This window comes from Gigantopelta aegis, chromosome 6 (genome assembly GCF_016097555.1).
Source record: "Gigantopelta aegis isolate Gae_Host chromosome 6, Gae_host_genome, whole genome shotgun sequence".
Classification (NCBI taxonomy): domain Eukaryota; kingdom Metazoa; phylum Mollusca; class Gastropoda; order Neomphalida; family Peltospiridae; genus Gigantopelta; species Gigantopelta aegis.
Window position 1 is genome coordinate 86,704,428 of NC_054704.1, and position 25,323 is coordinate 86,729,750.

At 36.5% G+C, this 25,323-nt stretch overlaps 1 protein-coding gene across 1 annotated transcript in view; it reads right to left on the reverse strand.

The window, feature by feature from the left end:
• LOC121376113 (rab proteins geranylgeranyltransferase component A-like) overlaps positions 1 to 25,323 on the reverse strand; it is a 42,783-nt gene that overhangs the window by 12,335 nt on the left and 5,125 nt on the right. Inside the window, exons 3-11 of the mRNA XM_041503912.1 lie at positions 24,990 to 25,062; positions 24,010 to 24,131; positions 21,197 to 21,698; positions 20,272 to 20,388; positions 19,578 to 19,698; positions 17,595 to 17,710; positions 16,102 to 16,280; positions 15,669 to 15,713; positions 14,816 to 14,869 (exon numbers count right to left, since the gene is read on the reverse strand). Coding sequence (XP_041359846.1) covers positions 14,816 to 14,869; positions 15,669 to 15,713; positions 16,102 to 16,280; positions 17,595 to 17,710; positions 19,578 to 19,698; positions 20,272 to 20,388; positions 21,197 to 21,698; positions 24,010 to 24,131; positions 24,990 to 25,062 — 1,329 coding nt within the window. The remainder of the gene's footprint in view (positions 1 to 14,815; positions 14,870 to 15,668; positions 15,714 to 16,101; positions 16,281 to 17,594; positions 17,711 to 19,577; positions 19,699 to 20,271; positions 20,389 to 21,196; positions 21,699 to 24,009; positions 24,132 to 24,989; positions 25,063 to 25,323) is intronic.

The following is a 25,323-nucleotide window of genomic DNA, read 5'->3' on the forward strand; positions in this document are numbered from 1 at the left end:
GTTTAGATCTGTAACAAAGTCCAGAATATCCTTGTTATCATTTGGTTTAGATCTGTAACAAAGTCCAGAATATAGCATTTGATATCTGTAACAAACTAAGTCCAGAATATCCTTGTGAGCACTTGATATCTGTGACAAACTTGTGTAATAAAGTTAAGTCCAACATATCTTAGTGTTATATTTAGAATATGTCGCATCTGACATCTGTAATAATCATGTCCAGCACATCTTTATGGTAGGATTAGAATATATTATCATCATAGGTCCAGCAAATCCTTGTATTAGGATTAGATAACATGTGTATCTAATATTTGATATCCGTATAACACAAGTCTGGAACATCCTTTTTTGTATGAAATGAGCATATCACAAATGACCACATCACAAACGAAACAGGACATCATCTGTCACTTGACCCACATCAACATCCTCCTCTTCATCATTAACATCAACTTCATCATCATCATCATTGTCATCGTCAACATCTATATCATTCTGACTGTCTGTATCATTATGTACTCTGGAATGCTCATTTAAACTGCTAATCCGACTTCCTAGTAAAATCTGAGACCTCAACATGGAGAGTTCATCTGCTTTCACTGATGCATATTCATAATACATGTTGCGCACTCCCTCTGTAATAGCCATGCGCAGCTTCAGAGAATAGCGTAGGGACCTGTAGTTCTCCCGTCTTTCCTTATCGTATCGTGTCGACATTTCGCTCAAACATCGGTTGAGGAGAACTATCTGCTGACAAGCTTTTCTGAACGACTTCTCAGCAGCACAAAGTCTAGTGGGAAGATCTGAAGACATGGTGAAGCTCAGCGTGGATTTCATCAATTATAAGTAAACTTAAATTATACAACATCAATCCTGCACTTTGGAACTGGCCAAATAAGACATGTGGCTATATTAAGACATCTCCCAATTTATCACCATCACCTAGGTACACTTTTATGTATTACCACTTAAAGCAAACATGTCCTCAGACAAACATGTAGATAAAAGAGATGTTTATCAGTGAACAATAAAAAGTACACTAACAACATTTCCAAGGCCGTGTGTATGTTAACAAAAGACTGACATGCTCTAAGGTGGTGACTAAACTAACTAGTACTTCTCCATTTCTTTCACTGACATTCACTGCAAGGTTAGGAGAACTCTCTTAGGCACACAGTCTTAATTACTTTGACCTTCACTTGAATCTAGAAATAACAATTACTGCACACAACAATGGTATATCATATGAGTGGGTATATAAGCCTGTGTGGAAGAGTGGAAAAGGTGTGTGTGCATGTGTCACTATAATCAGTCAACAAGCTGGTGTTGAAGAGTAAAACTGTATAAATACTTTATGATGCAGGTCTTCTGGCTCTAGTGGCAGAAGTCAGAGGCTAAATCCGTAGTGGGCGTGCCTGAACCTCTGTGGATAGGGGCACGTTAATAGAATTTCCAGTCCAGTCTAGTGGCAGATTAACCAGTTATAGCACTAAATCTATAATATTAAAATAAGCTCCCACATTTTCAATGGGAGATTATTGTGTTATATTTAATTAAAGGTATATGCTGTAAATTAATAAGTAAAAATACCTCACTAAGTGGTCAACCAGAGGACCAACCAGGGTCACTAAAAACTCTTAACCAGAATAGAATCCACTAATTATGCCATCTCTTTTCCAGAAACATCAGTTGTCCGACTTAACCAACCAACGACCAGAAACTGTACATACAATGTAAATAAAATATTAAATGTTATTATGCACTTATATGTATGTATGGTAGTAGATACAATTTCTTCCACAGCAGACCAAGGTGAGTAATAGTCACTACAACAGACCAGACGATTGCCATTAAGAAAACAAGATACAAGTAAGATTAGCTAACCAGTTATCTAAGTAACTAGATACTCATAATCTCCTAGGGGGGCCTGGGTGGGACTGGAAGGCATACCTATCGATACTCGTGTGAATGTTGTGAATGAATTGTACCTACTACCAAAAATTATCATATGCAAAGCACTAGGCTTTTTTAAACTACACTCATACTATAAGGGAAATCCCCTTCAAATTAGATAGCTACAATAACTAATACCCCCCCCCCACCCCACCTCCTTGCATTCACTATGCAATTCAAGGAATGGGGGGGGATGGGTGGCTTTGATCAGCCGTTGGAAACATAGAATAAGGACTCAATACAGTAGGAACAACCATAACATAAAATATAGGCAAACACAAACACAGCATGCACTTACAACATACCATAGGGTGCATTGACTAATGATAACAATGCACCCGTCCATACATAAAACCAAAATAATGGCCCAGCATGTACTCCAATAAGGAGTCGGACAAAAGAAACCGGCTCCGAGTACACCACTGCACTGCACCCAGAAGGGACTCGACAAAAGAATACCAGCCCCTTCCCCCAAACCCAAAATAAAACTTTCCTTGGCGCTGGCAGGACCTTGGGCAAAACGGACGAACCTACTCCACCTCCACAGCAACAGCATCCAACATCAAGCTCTCCATCACCGGCTCTACCTCGTCCAACCCACACAATTGCTCGAGTCTCCCCTGGGTTGTCATGCCACGATCAGAAGAGATCAGGCCCTTTATAAGGGCCCTATGGGCAACTTAGGGAGATACCTTATACAGCACCAAGACGGTCATAATAAAGAGCCACTTTCGGAATACTAAAAGCAAAACCTATTGGCTCTACTCACTATTTCAATTACAACGACCATCAAAATTGTGCCAAATTTCCTTCATGTAAACGCGTACCTCTTCCTTTTTGACATAAATCTACGGGACTTTCAAAATTCCATAGCACCAATTACACCCCGCCTGTCACCAACATTGGACTGCTGGTGCTCCCTTGCACTTGTCAGTGCAGGCGTCCCTTCTCTAACCCTCCCCCAACTCTTTCCTGTCCTGGACAGAGGGAACGGGCCAAGGCCGGTCCCTGTGACCAGGATAGGCGTGTGCTACAACAGCTTGCTCTGAATGTGCACGTAAATCTCTTTCTCGTTCGTTCTCGTTCGGTCTTCTGACCCGCTACCTATCACTGTCCACATCTCACAGAACCAGTAATGCATGTCCAAATATTGCTGCATGTAGCACACAATGCAGAAATACCGATGGTCATGGTCTGATAACTTATTTATCGATGTGCCCACAGGTATTTCTAGTTAAGGTTTAAGCACACTGTCCATGTTCAATCTTGCCTAAGCAAATTTATTAATCATAAATGTTTAAAAAAAATAATTGTTATTTTATTTTTATTTAACCCTTTCCGACTATGGAACAGGAAATCCCGTTAAAAAAAAAATCACTGTTCAGACTACAGAATGGGAAATCCCATTGTGTGTTTTCAGTTTGTATTTACCACCAAATTTGTCACAGGCTGACATGCGCAATGGAGGCAGTGCTAACAGCAACTTCCTGTAGAAGTGTTACATGGTTTGCTGTGAGAATGTGCTCATTTGTTCAGAACTTTTCAGCCTATTTGGTATAACTGTTCTGTTAACTACAGTGGCGACATCCATTTTCTATAATACAACCTTCACAGAAAATTACCGTGATAGTGATGTTTTATTGTAATGTAACAGTCATAATTCCGTTGGAATTCCACTAGCTGAAATACTATCACGAATTCAAGATGACATACCACTTTAGAGATTTGCACGTGGTTGGAAAGATTTTCTAAATGGGTTTATTCATTTACACATTTTCACAGTTTTTTTGGTATGTTTTTATAACCAGTGATTTTGTTTAATATACCTCTATAATATGTATAATAATGAGCTCCTTCTCATAGAAAATTGATTTATGTTTACAAATATGCCTGAACCAGTCTTCTACTATGAATAATAAATAAGTTATCATCAAAAAAACATCTGTAAATTCATTCTTTGTTTAACTGTCAAATATATCAATTCCTAGGGCACTTTGAAGACAATGGGTTAACGAGTCTGAAAGGGTTATTTATTAATATTTTTTAAATTATCATGTATTTATTTCTTGTTCTTTTTCAGTTAGTCATCATTTATAAAGTTAAAGCTCCAAATTTCCCCTTCCTTATGTTTTCAGTCTTGGATAAAACTCTGGTGAAGTCAGAGGGTATGTCCATGACATGCATGCTTGAACAGTTATCTGATGCAAATATGATGAAGAAATTCATCTTTACAGCCCAGTTCATTGTTTCAGTTTAGCTATTTAATAAACATTGCATTTTCTTATTGAAAAATGTTTTTATTTATTTATTTTAAATATTCTCTTAAATTATTATTAATCACCTGCAATTTGGTATGTAAGTTATAGATTTTTATATCTTCGATGGTTTTATTTGGCATTATTAGTCATTCGGAACAGTGATATTTTATTATTTACGGTAACAATTATCGGGATATTTCCTAGTAATTTTCCACTAGCTTGGTAAACTTTCTGCTATAGTCTCGTTATGAAATATCATTCTGATTAGGTCATAGGGCTTTACGTGCACATTCAGAGCAAGCTGTTGTAGCACACGCCTGTCCTGGGCACAAGAGCCGGCCTTGCCCGGCTCCTCCATCCAGGACCATTCTGATTGGTCAAAGTTTGGTTAAATAGGGCTGCATTGAAGTGTATTGTTTTTTGTTTTTGATTTTTTTGTTTGTTTGTTTGTTTGTTTGTTTGTTATAGACTTATTTCAATTATATTAAATATATTATTATTTTATTTATTTATTTATTTATTTATTTATTTATTTATTTTTATTATTATTTTAATTTTTAATTTTTTTGCTTTTTAAAAAATTAAACTAGCTTACCAATATGATGGAGTACACAAACTGTATCTATATATATAGTCCATGTTTATTTTATTGTTGTTTTTTAATTATCATCATTATTATTTTTTAAATATATATATCTATATATATGTTTTTTCCTTCTCATTGTTTTAAATGGATGCTAGTTGGGGCGGTTATGTTTAAAGTTAGGTGATAGTCACAGCCCCAATCACATAGTTTTACGTGGGCTCATGATATGGTTAATATGGAAATGATACCATTAATCAATCTCCAATTTCTAACATTTACATTATGGTGGAGGTGGTGGTTGGGAGGGCGTAGGGAAATGAATTACAAATGGGGCGGACCTTCCCTTCTACTCTCCTCCGACATACATACCACATTAACCAGACATACGTTATTGTCAATATTCTACTTTTTACGTAATCATCTGTAGAAACACCGGCCTCGGTGACGTCGTGGTTAGGCCATTGGTCTACAGGCTGGTAGGTAGTGGGTTCGGATCCCAGTCGAGGCATGGGATTTTTAATCCAGATACCGACTCCAAACCCTGAGTGAGTGCTCCGCAAGGCTCAATGGGTAGGTGTAAACTACTTGCACTGACCAGTGATCCATAACTGGTTCAACAAAGGCCATGGTTTGTGCTATCCTGCCTGTGGGAAGCGCAAATAAAAGATCCCTTGCTGCTAATCGGAAAGAGTAGTCCATGTAGTGGCGACAGCGGGTTTCCTCTCAAAATCTGTGTGGTCCTTAACCATATGTCTGACACCATATAACCGTAAATAAAATGTGTTGAGTGCGTCGTTAAATAAAACATTTCTTTCTTTTTCATCTGTAGAAACCTTTTTTAACCCTTTGTTTAAACCCTTTTAATGTCTTTGTAAATAAAGTTTATTTAACCATCAATTAAGTATTTTAGCTAATCATCTGTATAAACATTTTTAACTTTTAAAACTTTTTTTTTTTTTACACTCCCCTACCGCTCTCATTCCGAGTACAGTTCTGGCTCTAGTCAGAAATCGTGCTCGAAACGAGCGTGCTTGAACATTAAATTGATATAAGCACGTTAATTCCCGATATCTGACCTGACAGTCATTTGTGGGCATACATACATACATAGATACATACATACATAGATACATACGTTCATAGATACATACATCCATAGATACATACATCCATACATACATCCATACATACATACATACATACAGTGTATTGTGGTCTTTGCTCTCAGAAGATCAACGGTGAAACATCTCACCAATACTTTTGCTCTTTAGTTCTGTCTGTATTTGTTTTTGTTTTTTTATTTCTTTTATCTAAAACGTAACTTGATGATTTTAGTTTCACCATCATTTAGATTTTGTCCATCGGTTCATCTGTACATCCATCTGTCTGTCAATGTAGCTGTTCGTCACACTCCAACCCATTTATTTTTGTTTTGTGCTTGTTGAAATAAAATGTATGAAATATTGGTGTGTTTTTTCGTTTCTTCTTTGTATAATTAGTCTGGTTTAGAGAAATATCCAAAGAACCTTTTGGGACCAACAGGGTCAGTTGGCACATGTCAATGTCAAATCCTGTTACACAAACATGCTAAAAATCACACCCTCCAACACCATCCAAATTTAATTATTATTAATAATTATGTTATTTATTTGTCATTCTTCTTCTTATTTTTTCTTTCTTTATTATTTTGGAAGGTGGTATGTATGTGTGTGTGTGTGTCTCTGTGTGTGTGTGTCTGTGTGTGTGTGTCTCTCTGTGTGTGTGTGTGTCTCTCTCTGTGTGTGTGTGTGTGTGTGTGTGTGTCTCTCTCTATGTGTGTGTGTGTGTTTGTGTGTATGTGTGTGTGTTTGTGTGTGTCTCTGTGTGTGTGTGTGTCTGTCTGTGTATGTGTGTCTGTGTGTGTGTGTGTGTTTGTGTGTGTGTGTGTGTGTGTGTTTGTGTGTGTGTGTGTGTGTGTCTGTCTCTGTGTGTACGTGTGTGTTTGTGTGTATGTGTGTTGTGCTTTTTCAATTAGCCCTCGATCACTAAATGAATATTTAAAGCCATAATAGCTTGGAATTTCCTCCTCTTCCCCTTCCCTGTCTTGGGCATATCTTTTGTAGGAAAAATCAAAGGTTGTGTCCATGAAAGGCATGCTTAAACAGTTGTCTGAAGGAAGCATACAAAACATTACCACACCACACTGTCTACACTGGTCTCAGTGGTTTAACTGTTATACAATGAATGAATGTATGTTTAACGACACCTTGGCAAAAAAATAGAGATCAGCTATTGGGTGTGAAACAAAGGAAGCTGTTATACAATCAGTGTTTAAGTGTGAGTTTTATAGCTGTTCAATCTCCACGACTTGGACATAACTTTGGGAGGGGGGGGGGGGGTGTGATACATTTTTTTTTGGTCAAGGAAATACTTGTGATAGTTGTAAATATCACACACCTATAGAATAGACACTCAGGGACCAAATATTATTATATTTTTTAAACATTTTTTTTGGGGGGGGGGGGGGGGGGGGGGGCGGCCACTGCAAGTTATGCCTTCAGTTTAATAACAGAAATAAGATCACTATGGCAAGTTGGAGGGACACAAAGGCAAAGATTTCCTTGAAAAGAGAGGTATGAAGGCAACTTACTTTACATGTATATAAAAATTATATTTTACCTTGGTGCCTTGGGCTCTATCCTACACGAGGGAAGCGCAAATAAAAGATCCCTTGCTGCTAATCGGAAAGAGTAGTCAATGTAGTGGTGACAGCAGGTTTCCTCTCAAAATCTGTCCTTAACCATATGTTTGACGCCATATAACCGTAAATAAAATGTGTTGAGTGCGTCGTTAAATAAAACATTTCTTTCTTTCTTTCTATCCTACACGATGAATTGCATACGGATGCTATTTATCCTATATTAATGATGATAATTGAACTATTTCTTACGTAAACAACATGGCCTGTATGTCAAGGCTGTGGTGGCAAACCAAAAAGAACACCACAGCATTTTTCTTGCCATCGACAATGGAATAAGGAGGGCAACCACAGCATTTTTCTTGCCATCGACAATGGCAAATAAGGAGGGCAACCACAGCATTTTTCTTGCCATCGACAATGGCAAATAAGGAGGGAAACCACAGCATTTTTCTTGCCATCGACAATAACAAATAAGGTCAACCACAGCATTTTTCTTGCCATCGACAATGGCAAATAAGGAGGGCAACCACAGCATGTTTCTTGCCATCGACAATGGCAAATAAGGAGGGAAACCACAGCATTTTTCTTGCCATCGACAATAACAAATAAGGTCAACCACAGCATTTTTCTTGCCATCGACAATGGCAAATAAGGAGGGCAACCACAGCATTTTTCTTGCCATCGACAATGGCAAATAAGGAGGGCAACCACAGCATTTTTCTTGCCATCGACAATGGCAAATAAGGAGGGCAATCACAGCATTTTCTTGCCATCGACAATGGCAAATAAGGAGGGCAACCACAGCATTTTTCTTGCCAGTGACAATAACAAATAAGGAAGTCAACCACAGCATTTTTCTTGCCATCGACAATGGAATAAGGAGGGCAACCACAGCATTTTTCTTGCCATCGACAATGGCAAATAAGGAGGGAAACCACAGCATTTTTCTTGCCATCGACAATGGCAAATAAGGAAGTCAACCACAGCATTTTTATTGCCATTGACAACAGCAAATAAGGAGGGCAACCAATGTATTTTCTGTCGCTGCTGTGGTAAAATTTTAACACTGAAATATTTACAATGGCTATATATATAATGAACAAAATAAGAAACTTCCGCTAACTTTGCTTGAACATAACTTGACGAAAACAAACTGGGGGAATAATTGTTATATATGTGTTTAAAGAGTCTTCCATGATGCATCGTTTGGTGCAAAAATCATGGCCATAGGTTAACAGAAACTGGGAGAAATTTTGACCAAGTGTGGTAGGGGTTAAAAAAAAAACACCCACTTAATAACGGGTATGACCACCTCTTGAACTGACCACTGCAGTGCATCGCAGGTGCATAGAATTGACTAAAGTGTTGATTTCTGCCTGTGGAATATTGTTCCATTCCTGAATGAGTGCTTGACGTTAGCGGGTGGGTTGGGACGATGCCTCAATCGTCTGTCCAGACTATCCAGACATGCTCGATGGGGTTGAGATCAGAACTTTTAGCAGGCCAGTCATCAATGAAATCAATGTTATTTGTCCTAAGAAAATTTACAGTGTCTCTAGCTGTATGAGAGGTGGCATTATCATGCTGAAAAATCGAGATGTTGGCGTTGTTATGGAACAGAGGAATGACGTGATGAGTGAGAATGTCATCACGGTAACGTTGAGCATTTAAATTGCCATCAATGACGACTAGTGGTGAACGATAACCATGGGCAATGGCTGCCCAGACCATGACAGAACCCCCACCCCCGAAACGATCTCGTTCAAGAACACAGCAGTCAGCATAGCATTCATTTCTTCTATGGTAGACGCGCACCCTGCCATCACCACGTTGTAAAGAAAATCGGGATTCATCCGAAAAAAGAACGGTATTCCAGCGGCGCTGTATCCAACGAGTGTGTACACGTGCCCAATTAAGACGATTTAGACGATGACGTTGCGTTAAAACGCATCCGAAGTAAGGACGTCATGCATGTAAACCATTCTCCCACAGACGATTACGAACAGTTTGCCCACTGATTCGGTTATTATGAAGCCCAGGTGTGTTAGCAGCAGTAGCAGTGGCAGTTTGGAATCGATTGCGCAAATGCATGTTCATGATATAGCGGTCTTGACCACGCAGACGTCCACGACGTGGCAAGTCGTTGGTGCTTCCTGTTGGTCGAAATCTTACGCGAAGATTTCGTATCGCTCGACTAGAACTCCCAACATGCCTTGCAACGTCTTCTGTTGACATGCCAGCATCAAGCATGCCAATCGCCTGTTCGCGTAAATTATTGGGTATTCCTGGCATACTAAAAATGCTACAATGTAAAAAACGTTAATTTTTTTACAAATTTTGAAGCGTTTTTGTTCACTTGACAACAATGTCAGTAAGACAAATAAAACAAATTGACCGAATACTACACAGGACATGTCGAACCATGCATGCACGTGCAAATTGAATTTCACCGTGTCGACGATTAACAGTGCAAAAATAATCGATAAAATTCATGAATCCTGATAATACAGCTCAAGGCTAATACTACCTATATAATTTCATTACACAATGAATTCTTTAACACAACAAATACTATATGTACAAATCGGAAGTTTCTTTTTTTGTTCAGTATATATAACTACCAGACACTACAATAACTATGATACAGTGAAACCCCTCTAAACAGTTAGAAGTCCAGTTATAAGGGATATCTGGTTTACAGAGGTTCTCTTAATATTGATATTTTAAAAGGGACCATGAAAACGTCCAGTTTTGAGGGAATTCCAGTTTACTGGGGATCTCGTTTTTAGGGGTTTGTAGTTGTGAACATCACTACTACTAGTAGTGAATTTCACTGAACTATTTGTGATTGTTGTAAATATCACTGTTGAACACTGAAATTATACTTGTAATGATTTAAATATCACTACTAAACACTGGAATACTTGTAATATTACTATTGAAGAAAGAAATACTTGCTATAGTTGTAAACACTGAAATACTTTTAAGACTGGTAAATATCACAACTAAAGTAAAATGCCAAATTGCCTAACTTTATAAAATCATCCAGGATGACCCCATCAGATTTCAATAAAAACTTCCTACAAATTAATACCTCTGATAACAGTGAAAATGTCCAATTTTGAGAAAATTCCATTTTATTGATAATCTGATTTTTTAGGGGTTTCACTGTAAAACAAACACTGAAATATGCAGTTTGTATTGGGTTGCTATGACATTACTGTCTTAGACTCTATTCGAGTCTCGAGTCTAAAAGTTTTATAAGCACCAGGCCAGTAGCCACCCTGGGAGATTTTGCGAATATTCTAATATAACTGAGGGCTGCAAATATAATGTGTTTGTTAGGTAATTTATTTTAATTCAATGAACATTTCATTTTAAATAATGTTTTTTTCCTTTCCTTAGTTTCATTGATCAATGACTTATAGTTTGTGAGAAATGGACCTAAATGTAAAACTTTAATGTTGAGCTAAATGCAAAAGTTGATGCTGTCATCGCTGCGACAGTTGGACATTAAATTAATATACAATAAAACCTTGAGTCGAAGCCTATAAGCTTCTATTTTTTTCATGATGCTCTAAGACCCAGCCTCTATTCAAGGCAGGGTTCTATTTTGTTTCCATCAAAATCTTCCTGCTTTCAAGTCATCTCCTAATGTAGGCTTCCAAACATTTTTTGTACATATGGAAATCCAGGGCTCCAACTTAAGAATTTATCACCCACGGCAATTAAAAAAAAAAAATTGCCGTCGGTGAAAGGACCCACCGATGGCAATTTTGAGTGTACCGACAGCAATTGTTTTAAACTGACTTTTGCAGCAAATAAATTTGATTGGAAGGTTATTTTTCTGTATGTACATGCAGTCATATTTCTTCAGTTTATGTCAATAAACTTCAATAAACAAGAATTTATTAAAAATGGAATCATGGACTACTAGTATAAGCTAACATTTAATGTAACCTGGTATTTCTGAAACATAGTCGCACAAGATTTCGGTGAATATAACAAGAAAATTGTTCTGTTGTACATAAAATAATTGTATACAGTGTTCTCACTGGGAGAAAATTAAGGAGGGTTGTTGTTGTGCAACCCCCCCCCCCCCCCCTCCCCGCTCCACCATTTCTGAAGAAAAAAAACACACACACTAAAAATCAAAACCCAAAAAAAGGAATGTTTGGTTACCGTATATCGTGTATTGGTCAACTTTCTGGAAATACATATCCCTATTTTTACCCCTCGGTATCTGGTACTGAAAAGTTGGTACGTTGTACAAGCTGCCTTATCTTTTATGCACTGTTAGTTAAAACATAGTTCAGTTAAAACGGACTGTCGGTCTTTTGCTAAACTGATCAAAGTTTTAATATTATTATTTTAATAAAGATTTTAAGATACTGTAAATCAGAAAATATTAGCGACCTTAAAATTGAGCGAAATCCATATCAGTGACATGTTAGCGACATAAAACTTTAGCGAGGTCGGCATATCATACATTAAAAAAAAACGTAAGCCAGTTTTTTTTTTTTTTATGACTGACTGGTCACAAGAACACTCGACACTTTTTGATGTTATGCAATGTGCACTATTTCTGGTTTGAAATTTAGCCTCAAACATCCAAGTGACGCTGTTTGTTTCCAACTTAATTTTAATAAAAACATTACAGTGTTATACATCTAAATTAATTAGTATTTTTTGCTTTATTTATTGCATAATCTATAGCCTGTTGTTTGACCAGTTAATCGCTGACGAAACAACCACACATAATCAGTCCAATAAAAACGTGTTTTCGGAGTAATCTATTGTGCGTATAGGGGTCGTAAGCTGTTTTTCCACTGAGACGTACTAGTATTCTTTGCTCTGGTACTGTTCTCACTTTGTCAAATAAAGAAACAATGTTTTAGCGTTAATGACCGTTATACCGTTGTTACCAAGCCCATAACAATTTGTTTTCATGGATTTGTTTTCTATGACAAAACTAATTTATTTTTAACCACAATTATGTGTCTTTATTGCTAACAGTTACAAACGTTGAAACTATAAGACTGTATTCAAAATACTGACATTTCGTTTTGCTTTGCTGCGACACTGCATCGGAAGTGATAATAGTTTTAATTATTGTGCCACGAACGCTAGTGTACTTAGGATATGTGACTTTTTATTTGCCTTGGTTCTGAAATCCAATTTAATTGTTCACAGTTGATTAATTCAAATCGTTATTAAATATGTATACGTTTTAAGACTTGTTTGATTTTTGTTTTAATCTGACTTTAGTTTATATTTAGCGTCATGAAATGTTAGCGTTTTTTATGGCTTCGCTAAATTCGCGAATATTTTATGCTCGCCAACATTTTCTGATTTACAGTATCTGAAAAATAATAAAGACATTTTTTAAGTGATTCCCAACTGTGGGATAACATTTTGCTTCTTCTTTTTATTTCCATCTTCATCCAATGAATCGATCGCATTAATATTGCCAGCTGGTAAAAAGTTTTGTTTTTGTAAAGGTGGTGCATATATTAATTGGCAACCAAAATAAATGATTTTAAGGAAGGGAAGGGAAGGGAACTCTTTTTACGTGCCCATGTTCAAAAGGTTCAGGCACACCTATCCTGGACTTGACCTCTGGCATCGCCAGTCACCAATTCCGGGACGGGAGGGGGTAAGGGAAGTGGGAATTGTAATATGAAGGGGACAAGTTAGAAATTTAGAAATTAAAGCCTAATAATGGGGGCGGAGATAAAAAAAACAACAAAAAAAACAATTAAAGTTTCTAATATTTAATACAGAATTGCTCAATAAACAAGGAAGGAAGGAAATATTTTATTTAACGATGCACTCAACACATTTTATTGATGGTTATATGGCATCAGACATATGGTTAAGGACCACGCAGATATTGAGGAAACCCACTGTCGCCATTTCATGGGCTACTCTTTTTGATTAGCAGCAAGGGATCTTTTATATGCACCCACAGACATGGTAGTATATGCCATGGCCTTTGATATACCAGTTGTGGTGCACTAGCTAGAACAAGAAATAGCCTAATGGGCCCACTGACGCAGATCGATACCAGACCGACCGCGCATCGAGTGGACGCTTTACCACTGGGCTACGTCTTGCCCCCTTGAATAAACAAATGACAATAAGTAAAAATCATCAGTCACGACCAATTAAATCTACAATTGAGGATAAAATATCACATGAGTTGGTGGACACAAAAGACAGAATGACAGTTCTGATCACGTGACAAATTTAGCACCAAATAAGTGGTTTTTCAGTCGAAGATTGCGAAAACTATAAAAATAAAATGTTTTCATTGCTAAAATAAAATATAACTTTTTATTATATGTCTCAAACATACAAATAGATACTGGTCAGTGTTCGAGATTAACGGTATCCCGATATCCCGGGGATACCAGAATTTAATTTTGGATACCAGACTTCAAGAACCCAGTATCCCACCGGGATGCCATATAATACTAAATTCTCAGGTGGGATACCAGATTTTGAAATGTTATTATCCAACTGGGATACTGGCAAAAAAATTTAATCTCAAACACTGCTGGTATGGGACACAACAACAAAAGTGCCATCGGTGACGCCCCCAACCGACAGCAGTTTATATGTCACCGACGGCAATTGCCGTCGTTAAGTTCAAGCCCTGGAAACCTCTCATCTCACTGAAAAATGAAAACCCTTCTCCTTTGCTGTTGTTCTCGCCATGCAACGAGACTGACAAGTATAACATGTTCATTAACATCAAACAGCTATGATAGCATAAACAGGCATTTATATAATCAGGAGTCTATTCAAGGCAGGCCTCCATTTTGTTTGCGCAGTTCTGAAACCCGGTCTCTAATCGAGGTGGGCCTCTATTCAAGGATTTACGGTATGTTGCCTTTTTACGTCATAAGGAAGGAAATGGTTTATTTAACGATGCACTCAACACATTTTATTTACGGTTATATGGCATCGGACATATGGTTAAGGACCATACAGATATTGAAGGAGGAAACCCGCTGTCACCACTTCATGGGCTACTCTTTTCAATTAGCAGCAAGGGATCTTTTATATGCACCATCCCATAGACAGGATAGCACATACCAGTCTTTGATGTACCAGTCGTGGTGCACTGGCTGGAGCGAGAAATAGCCCAATGGGCCCACTGATGGGGATCGATCGTAAACCAACCGCGCATAAAGCGAGTGCTTTACTACTAGGCTACATCCCGCCCCCTTTTTTACTTCATAAAAATGAGACAAAAACACAAAAAATGGATGACCAAATCCTTTAACAACTAATTAATGCATCAACTGTGTGAAATAAAACAAATCAACGTACCTGTCTGTGTGTATGAACTCTTTAGGGGTGTAGGTAGGTCCAAGTATAACATGCCTGGAAAATTAAAATAACATTTTATAAACACTGTATTTGTAACTCATAAGATAATATTATCCTAAACATCATTTATTGTTTTGAAACTGTGAATGTAGTCAGCAAATATAAATAAACAGAAAACTCACATGTAAACAACAAATACAAAAACAATGAAATTAATAATGTTATATAACAAATTAGTAATTTACATAAAAGCGGGCAGGGCTCACCCTGGCCATGGCCAAATTAGCCAACTGCTAATTTTCATACAAAGTGGCTACAACATTTAGTCTTTGGCGAATAAAAGTTTCCTTAAATTAACCATATTTTAATAATTTTCAAGGAAATACTGTACATATCTAAAAACTGGCTCAACCAAAATTAATCCCAGTGTGAGCCCTGGCCAGCCCATTTAGAAGAGAATGACAAATTAATGATGCAGAAACAGTTATGTTTTCTTGCTTATATCCAATTGAGGTTCAAGCACGCTGTCCTGGGCACACACCTCAGCTATCTGGGCTGTCTGTCCAGGTTAGTGGGTTAGTTGTTAGTTGTTAGTGGTAAACGAGAGAGAAGAGGGTGTAGTTGTCATATACCTATCCACGGAGTCGTTAAAACTTGCTTTGGGTGGGAGACGGTACCAGGCTGCGAACCCTGGACCTACCAGCCTTATGTCCAATGGCTTAACCACAACACCACTGAGGCTAGTTGCAGAAACAGTCAGTCTACAGACAAATGTACACAAAGTCATATATTATGATCACCAATCTACACAGCCATTTATCATCACAAAACAACAACGGCAACACATACATACTTGCATTCTATTCTCTGGCCTTCTGTGGTGATCACAGCACAGCATCTGGTAAAAAATGAAACAAAATAAAACTTGACATGAATACAAAAAACACCTCATGCTTTTATAATTATATCAGGTAGATTGCAGTCAGTTCATTTTCCAGAGTATAAGGCTATCATAACATTCTCTGTCAACAAATATTCTAAATCCATTTAAATAAAGGTTTGTTTTTATTTACCATAATAACAAATCCACTTTAAAGTAAAATGTGTGTATATTTTTTCCTGTCCCATATCTCAAGTCCATTTTAGAATAGAAATAGAAATAGAATTCTTTTTAATTTCCTATTACATGTACCTCTAAGCTTTTAGAAAATATTTCGTTTTATATTCACCTATCCAACAAATAAATTGTTCACTGACAAGTGTCACAAATCCATATTAAGGAATACCTGTTTTCATGAATAACAAGGGCACTGGCAGACATCTGAAGACAGTAGGTTCCGCCAAACACAGCACAAAGTCGACAGAATGCTTGAGGCAGCTCTCCACTTCCATACAGAGGAAACAGAAAAGCTGTGTTTCCATAGCGACCAAGGGATACCAAGAATCTTTTCATCTTCTTCATTCCCTACACAAAATAACGATGGCATTTTATAAAAAAAACTTTAATTTATTTTTAAATTAAATATATCAGTTTACCTAAAATAAATTATCACGGCTAGCTCTGACACTCACCAAATTTGCCAATTGCGAATTTTGAAATCAGTTGGCAAATTTTATTTTAATTTGGCGAAATAATTTCATGAAATAATTTCATGCAATTTTTGAAGTTTAATAAACAATTTGGCGAAATGTTTTGCTCACCCAGAGCTAGCCCTGCTCACTGCAGAGTTTTATTGACTATGAAGAAAACTAATGTTTAAACTTAGTAGTTAGTCGCTAACAGAAATATAAAGCATATTCTTATCATGTATATATAAACTGGCCTAGGTGGTGTAATGGTTATGCCTTCAGAGTTGAGGCTAGTAGGTCCTGGGTTCTCATCCTGGTACTGGCTCCAACCCAGACTGAGTTTTAACCAATAAATACTAAAATAGGGAGGTATAAGGATGTTACATTGAGTTCTCTTCCTCATTAACTACTAACACACTGTTCTAAACATGCAGTCCAGATAGCTGAGGTGTGTGCCCAAAACGGTGCACTAGATCCTTAATTAGACCGGCCTCGGTGGCGTAGTGGTTAGGCCATCGGTCTACAGGCTGGTAGGTACTGGGTTCGGATCCTAGTCGAGGCATGGGATTTTTAATCCAGATACCGACTCCAAACCCTGAGTGAGTGCTCCGCAAGGCTCATTGGGTAGGTGTAAACCACTTGCACTGACCAGTGATCCATAACTGGTTCAACAAAGGCCATGGTTTGTGCTATCCTGCCTGTGGGAAGCGCAAATAAAAGATCCCTTGCTGCTAATCAGAAAGAGTAGCCCATTTAGTGGCGACAGCGGGTTTCCTCTCAAAATCTGTGTGGTCCGTAACCATATGTCTGACACCATATAACCGTAAATAAAATGTGTTGAGTGCCTCGTTAAATAAAACATTTCTTTCTTTCTTTTTTAGATCCTTAATTGAAAAGTATATATATATATACAAGCATAGAATTCAAAATAGTGTACTTGATTTTTAATTGGATATAAGCACAGATATCAAATTCAAAACAGTGCATTTGATCCTCAATTGAATATAAGCATGGAAATAAAATTCAAAATAGTGTACTTGATTCTCAAATGGATATAAGCAAGAAATAAACTTAAAAATAGCATACTTGAAACTTAATTGGATATAAACATAGAAATTATATTCAAAACAGTGCTTGATTCTTAATTGGATGTAAGAACTTAAATGAAATTAAAAAATATATATAAAAAACTAAATCATGCTAATAATACCTCTTCTGTTGAAACTTCATCCGTTACCATGGCAATTGAATGTTGCACAAAATGATGAATATTGGGAGTCAATTTCTTGGCTTTTAAAAATTCACAGAATGGCTTTTCTTTAAAATCTGAATAAAAAACAAAAACAACAATACAAGAAAAATCCCAAGCACGCAAGAAGTAATTAGTAAGAATAGGAGATTTATTGAGAAAAGGAGGCAGTTGTGTCTACTGAACAAGTGGATTGTCATGATGTGCATAACTGTAAGCATGAACAGTAGGTGAAACTCACTTCAGGCTGCATACTATAATGAGCAAACCAGGACCGTATGTGGGTTATTTAGCTTTTTTTGAAAATTGTATGTTTTACTTCTTACTTAATTCTGGATGTTGTATATCCTCAACTAGACCAAGCATTAGGATTAGGTTTAGTCTTGTGGTATTTTAGTTCCAGGTCTTTAAAGAATAATCAGGCTGCAAAATGACCGGGTTCGCATCGCAAAAAGCGATGCAAAATCTTGTGATCGCGATGCAATATTGTAACAATGACTAGCAGTTTGCGATGCATGTTTTTTGTAACCAAATTGATCTTTGAATTGAGATCGCGGGAGAAGAACGCACTTAGGGGTGTCGATTTTCCGTGATCGCAGTCAAGGTACATGTAACTGATTCGCCAATGATAAACATTTAAAAAATTTATCTCAGTGTACAACCTTCTCGCGTGTGTTAGTATTTCAAATAGAAAATACTGTCGGAATACGCGGAGGCTGTTTGACATTTTAACAAGAACAGTGACGTAACGTACTTGTTGCTATGTCATCGTGGTAACCTAATTTGCAAGCAGCTATGACCTTGTACACTGAACTTGTAGCCTACCATGCACGCAAATATATTATGTTCACGAATTAAATATACCGCGAAAATTGCGAACATACTGATAGCTCCGCGAATTTGATTACGCATTAACTTATTTCTGATTTAGCTTTGAATAATGCCTATAGATACAACACACATAGCGCATCGCATACACTTTATTTTTATCGTCAAATTACCTGCCACGTGGTTTTATACTACAAGTGACACTCGGTGCTATGCATGATCTGCGTTTAGCGATAGCCAGTAGTCAAAATGTCTGATAATTATTTTGACCGGTTGTCGAAGTGGTCGTTCGGTTTAACTTGTTGCGTCAAAAACAGTCTCATAAACATTAGCGACAAACGGCTGGCTGAACTCATGTCTGGTATCTCGTGACTACGAGATTTCAGTTTGATGTTTTTACACTGATTATTCTTATATTCGATACATACTTGTGGCTTTCATTATTTGTATACCTAAATGCAACCTATGAATACTACTAATAAATAGTATTTGGTCTAGTTTGTGATTTTTCAAGTTTTCTGCATCATATATTATCAGACATACATGCGGACAAGACTAACGGCACACGGACCGCATGGCGAGAATGTCTCGAGTATAATTATATCGTATGTGAAACTGTCATTGAAAGGAGTTCAGTTGATATTAATTTTATTATTGGCAAAAACTATCGTGAAAATGTAAAATGAAAGCTTGATCGCGAATTATTTTAGCCGCGAAAATGTTTGCGTATACATACGGTATTATCGACTAATTAACAGCTTGGCGTTTTTAATTTTTTGCAATATTTACTTTAAACTCAGTACAGTCCTACAAACTAAATGATCTACAGGTTTTGATTTGTTTGAATGGAGAGTGGGTGGGAACAGTAGTACTTGCAGCATCTATGTTCAACAGTATGAAAAAAATTATTTGTTTTGTTTAACAACACCACTAGAGCGCACTGATTTATTAATCATCGGCGATTGGATGTTAAACATTTGGTAATTTTGACATATAGTCTTAGAGAGGAAACCTGCTACGTATTTCCATTAGCAGCAACGGATCTTTTATATACACCATTCCACTGACAGGATAGCACATACCACAGTCTTTGATATATCACAAGAATCATTGTACCTTCATAGAACTCTGGGTGTTCATCAGATTGAGCACAAGATGTCAGAAACTTCATCAACATTCTCTTTTCCAGTACAGACACTTTCTTACTGCTAAACACATCGGCCCGAGAGCATGGAACCTGTAAAAAAAACTTGTCATAAGTTGGGGGAGGGAAGCAGGGGCTGTCTCTCCTCCAAAAAATGAAAAAGTACACTGTAAAGAAAATTTATTATGTTTCTAATTCGAAGTACAACATTTAACTATCTTAGACTTCCTAATGCTATTAACAACAGTTAATATTTTTATTCACAGTTAACACAGAGTTTATTATTTTTCTTGCTTAACAAACTATTTTATTATTATTTACACATGGACATGAATTTTTAACAAATAACTACAGATCTCTAAAACACACAGTTATGATAGTAATTCATCAAAATATTATCCACAGCTGATTGGTTGAAACACAAAATACAAAAAAAAAACCTACTTCTGATTGGCTGAAGCACTGAATATGGTAATAGCTCACCAACAATTTGTGAAAATGATGATTGGTAAAATACAGATTTTTTTTTTTTTATTATTGATAATAACTCACAATAACATAGTGTTTTCTTTCCACAGATTCTTCCCTCAACATTTATAAGAGAAAATGGTTAATGGCTAAAGAATGCAGAACAAACATGAAGCATCAAACTAGCTTGATAAATACCTTATCTAGCTGTCCATTGAGAAACGTGAGCACCCTGCTGACAGTTCGAAACTCGCAGTACTTGGCCACATCCGAGGAAATCAGCAAGTCCACTGTCTTACTGGTGCTGTATAAAATCTAAATTAATTTGCAAAACATGAGTAGAACTTTGACAAAAAGTCATGAGATCATGGACTGTCAAAAAATTAAGAACTTTATTGTTCCACTAGTATTTCAAAGCCCACATTATTAGCTATTTTGTTTGAAACATGCAAAAGATTAAAGATTAAAAAAACTTCCAGATACATTCTATGAGTAATAACAGTTGCCCATTGAACAACATGTTTCTTGTTAGTAGCCAACCACTCTCTGTTCTGGTCTAAAAAAGAAAGAAAGGACGCATTCAACACATTTTACCGTAAATAAAATGTGTTGAGTGCGTCGTTAAATAAAACATTTCCTTCCTTCAACAATTTTATCTATGGTTATATGGCATCAGATATATGGTTAAGGACCACACAGATATTGAGAGAGTAAACCCGCTGTAGCCACTTCATGGGCTACTCTTTTTGATTAGCAGCAAGGGATCTTTTATATGCACCATCCCACAGACAGGGTAGTACATACCACGGCCAATGATATACCAGTCGTGGTACACTGGCTGGAATGAGAAATAGCCCAATGGGGATCAATCCCACACCAACAACGCATCGAGCGAGCGCTGTACTTGGAACCAGAGAAGCTGATTTGCATACACAGGTCAGTGTGCTAAATCATAGTAAGACATTATTTTATTTCATTATCATCGTCCTCATTAAACAGTTCACTATCAGTTAATTCAACACTTCATCATTAGTTAACTCAACATTTAATTATCATTATCATCATCATCATAATCATCATCAGATAACTCAACATTTCATCATCATTAGTTAATAAAACATACCTTTGGAGCTAAATCCAAGTTAAATTTTCTCCATTCCTTTTTGATGTCGGATGCTGACCATATTTTTCTTTCATTACTAGTGTGTTTCTCTTGTGTTTCCGCTCTCTGCTCTTCACTAGGGTAGGTAACTCCTGAAGACTCGTTTTGTGCCGTCTGCTCACATTTCTCCTCAGTGGTTCCACCCACCGACGAGTCTGTAGATTTACAAACATCACCCCCAACACCATCAGGTGATGTTGCATCACACTGGTCATCCTTTACATTATTATCACATACATCTATGCCCTGCTTGGTTCCTGAGTTTTCTTTCTGAATGTTTTCAGGTGATTCAGCATTGCTGATTTTTTGTGAGGATGGTTCCTGTTCATCTTTTTTTGGCACACTGTCGCCAGCTCCATCCACGTCTGGCTTATGTTGAATGTTTGGCATCTCTGGTGCTGGTGAAGTACTATCTGGAATGTGTTCTTGAGCAACATTTTCTAATACTAATGATGAAGTTTCCCTGAAATTATAAAATGTTAAACACAGTCAAATGCTGTTATCTCAACATCTGTTATCTTGATTTTTGTTTTCAACCTCTGTTATCTTGACATCATTAATGGTGGGAATAGCAGGTGTAGCCACAAGAGTATTGTTGTTAAAGAGACAAGGGTAGGGATGTGGAGCTGGGCAGCAAAATAAGCTGAAAAATAGGGGAGAAGCTGTCAGTTCGAGAAGACATGAAAAGGAAATTAAACAATGGAAAAGAAACTGAAGATGGGAAAATTGACAGGTATTTTAATCTAATACCTGACATGACATTGTGTTTTGATACTGAAGATACCTACAGTATCTGAAACTAATACCACACCTAATATTGTAATTTGATACTGGTGATATCTACAGTGATTGAAGCTAATACCTGACATGATATTGTGTTTTGAGATATCTACAGTGATTGAAGCTAATACCTGACATGATATTGTGTTTTGAGATATCTACAGTGATTGAAGCTGATACCTGACATGATATTGTTTTGATATTGGAGATACCTACAGTATCTGAAACTAATACCACACCTAATATTGTAATTTGATACTGGTGATATCTACAGTGATTGAAGCTAATACCTGACATGATATTGTGTTTTGAGATATCTACAGTGATTGAAGCTAATACCTAACATGATATTGTGTTTTGAGATATCTACAGTGATTGAAGCTGATACCCGACATGATATTGTGTTTTGATATTGGAGATATCTACAGTGATTGAAGTTAATACCTGACATGATATTGTGTTTTAATACAGGAGATATCTACAATTATTGAAGTTAATACCTGACATGATATTGTGTTTTGATACTGGAGATATCTACAGTGATTGAAGTTAATACCTGACATGATATTGTGTTTTGATACTGGAGATATCTACAATTATTGAAGCTAATATCAGACATGATATTGTGTTTTGATACTGAAGATATCTACAGTGACTGAAGCTAATACCTGACATGATATTGTATTTTGATACTGGAGATATCTACAGTGATTGAAGCTAATACCCGACATGATATTGTGTTTTGATACTGGAGATATCTACAGTTATTGATCTAATACCTGACATGATGTGTTTTGATACTGGAGATATCTATGATGATTAAAGCTAATACCTGTCATGATATTGTGTTTTGATACAGGATATATCTACAGTTATTGAATCTAATACCTGACATGATGTTGTGTTTTGATACTGGAGATATCTATGATGATTTAAGCTAATACCTGTCACGATATTGTATTTTGATACAGGATATATCTACAGTTATTGAATCTAATACCTGACATGATGTTGTGTTTTGATACTGGAGATATCTATGATGATTTAAGCTAATACCTGTCACGATATTGTATTTTGATACAGGATATATCTACAGTTATTGAATCTAATACCTGACATGATATTGTGTTTTGATACTGGAGATATCTATGATGATTTAAGCTAATACCTGTCACGATACTGTATTTTGATACAGGATATATCTACAGTTATTGAATCTAATACCTGACATGATGTTGTGTTTTGATACTGGAGATATCTATGATGATTTAAGCTAATAGCTGTCACGATATTGTATTTTGATACAGTAGATATCTACAGAGATTGAAGCTAATACCTGACATGATATTGTGTTTTGATATTGGAGATATATCTAGTTATTGAAGCTAATACCTGACATGATATTGTGTTTTGATACTGGAGATATCTACAGTTACTGAAGTTAATACCTGACATGATGGTAGTACTAAACCAAATAACTTCCGGCTGGGTCAAAGTTCGAGGTGCACCCAACTTTTTATAGAGAAGTGAACACCACAAGTCCTGTGATTGGTTATAAATGTGAGTGTGTTGGTTGTAAAAAATAATAATTTCATCTGGGTAAAAAAAACGTGCAATTTTATTTCATCTAGTACCAATGTGTCAAGTAGCCTTGTGCTTGAAACATGTATGGGGTACCTGTAAAAAAAAGTACTCGAATTTTGTGCGAAACTAGGGTAGTCATAGACGCTACCTGTTATCTCAGAAACAAGCAGCTTGACCCCCATTTTTTTCTGATTCACTTTAAGTGTAAGGGGAGGTAGTATTTATATCCGTGGCGTTTATGTCGGTTGATACGCTGCAGGTAGGAGTTTTAGCCACATATGTTACTATTGTCATCTATGGGATTTGATTTGGTAGTATACACCCTGATATTGTGTTTTGATATTGGATATTGAAGATATGATATTGTGTTTTTATATTGGAGATATATCTACAGTTACTGAAGTTAATACCTGACATGATATTGTGTTTTGATACTGGAGATATCTTGAGCCTGAGTAGGAATACTGACAACTGTCTCACATTCTTTCACCAAATCACCAAAGTCACTGTCTGGTTTGCTATCAGTACGGCTCTAAAAGAAAAGCAGAACACACCCTCTACCATAAAACGTATAACTGATGGAACAAAACAAAAACATTAAACAGAAAACATTCACATACATGTAGGTACCCTAGCATGTTGTTATACATACATACTGTTATATACATTCCTTTAATCTGATAACAACATTGAAAACTTGTACATTTTATGTAAGAAGATTTGATACTGTTCAACAAGACATACAACCAATTTTATCATCCATTAAAGACTTTTGTAGGAGATATTGCTGGCACTATAATATGTGAACTCTCCTTTTGTTATGTCACAATGTATGTTTCAGTGCTAAACCTATCATTAGTGACATCACGCCACTGTCATTCTGCTAGTTAAAGAGTCTACCGCTGCCAAATATAGTGACATTCAACCCACATTACTTACATTGTTTACAATTGTCACAAATGAAAAGAATGATATGAATGATAAAAAGAATACCCCCCTCATGTCTTGTGATATCATAATTTATCAGCACTCGTTGATAAAAGTATAAAAATCCTTGGCAAGCCTCAGATTTCATACTTTTATCAACTCGTGCTGATAAACTGTGATATCACAAGACACTCGGGGAATATTCTTTATATATCATTTAAGGTAAAATTATATCAAGTTGAATTTCTTGTTCCAAGCACCTTTAAGTTAGTGATTAGGCTACAATATACTTGTATTGTAGAACCTCATATGACTGATTTAGTGATTATGCTACATATATGTACAATATACAAATTGTATTGTAGTATGTCTGATTGAGTGATCATGCTACATATACATGTGAAATACTGCATGAGTTAGTGATTATGCTACATGTATGTATAATATACTTGTATTGTTGTACCTCGTATGATTTGGCCCATTCCTCAAGAGTGGATAAACTGAAAGATGCCCAGGAACTGCTGTAGTAAGTATTTCTGAAAAGGGAAGTTATAACAAATAAAGCAAACAGATTCCAAGATGCATTACTCCAGGGCTCAAACTTAACAATGGCACCGGTGGCAATTGTCATCATTGAGATGCCGCTGGACAAAAATTACTGCCATTGATTAAAAGTCCTCAATGACAGCAAAATGAATATATCTGGTGTACATTATATGCCAGCATTTAACATTTGTTCATCTGAAATATGTCTACATGTAACAAAATAACCTTTTAATCATATTATTTGCTGCAAA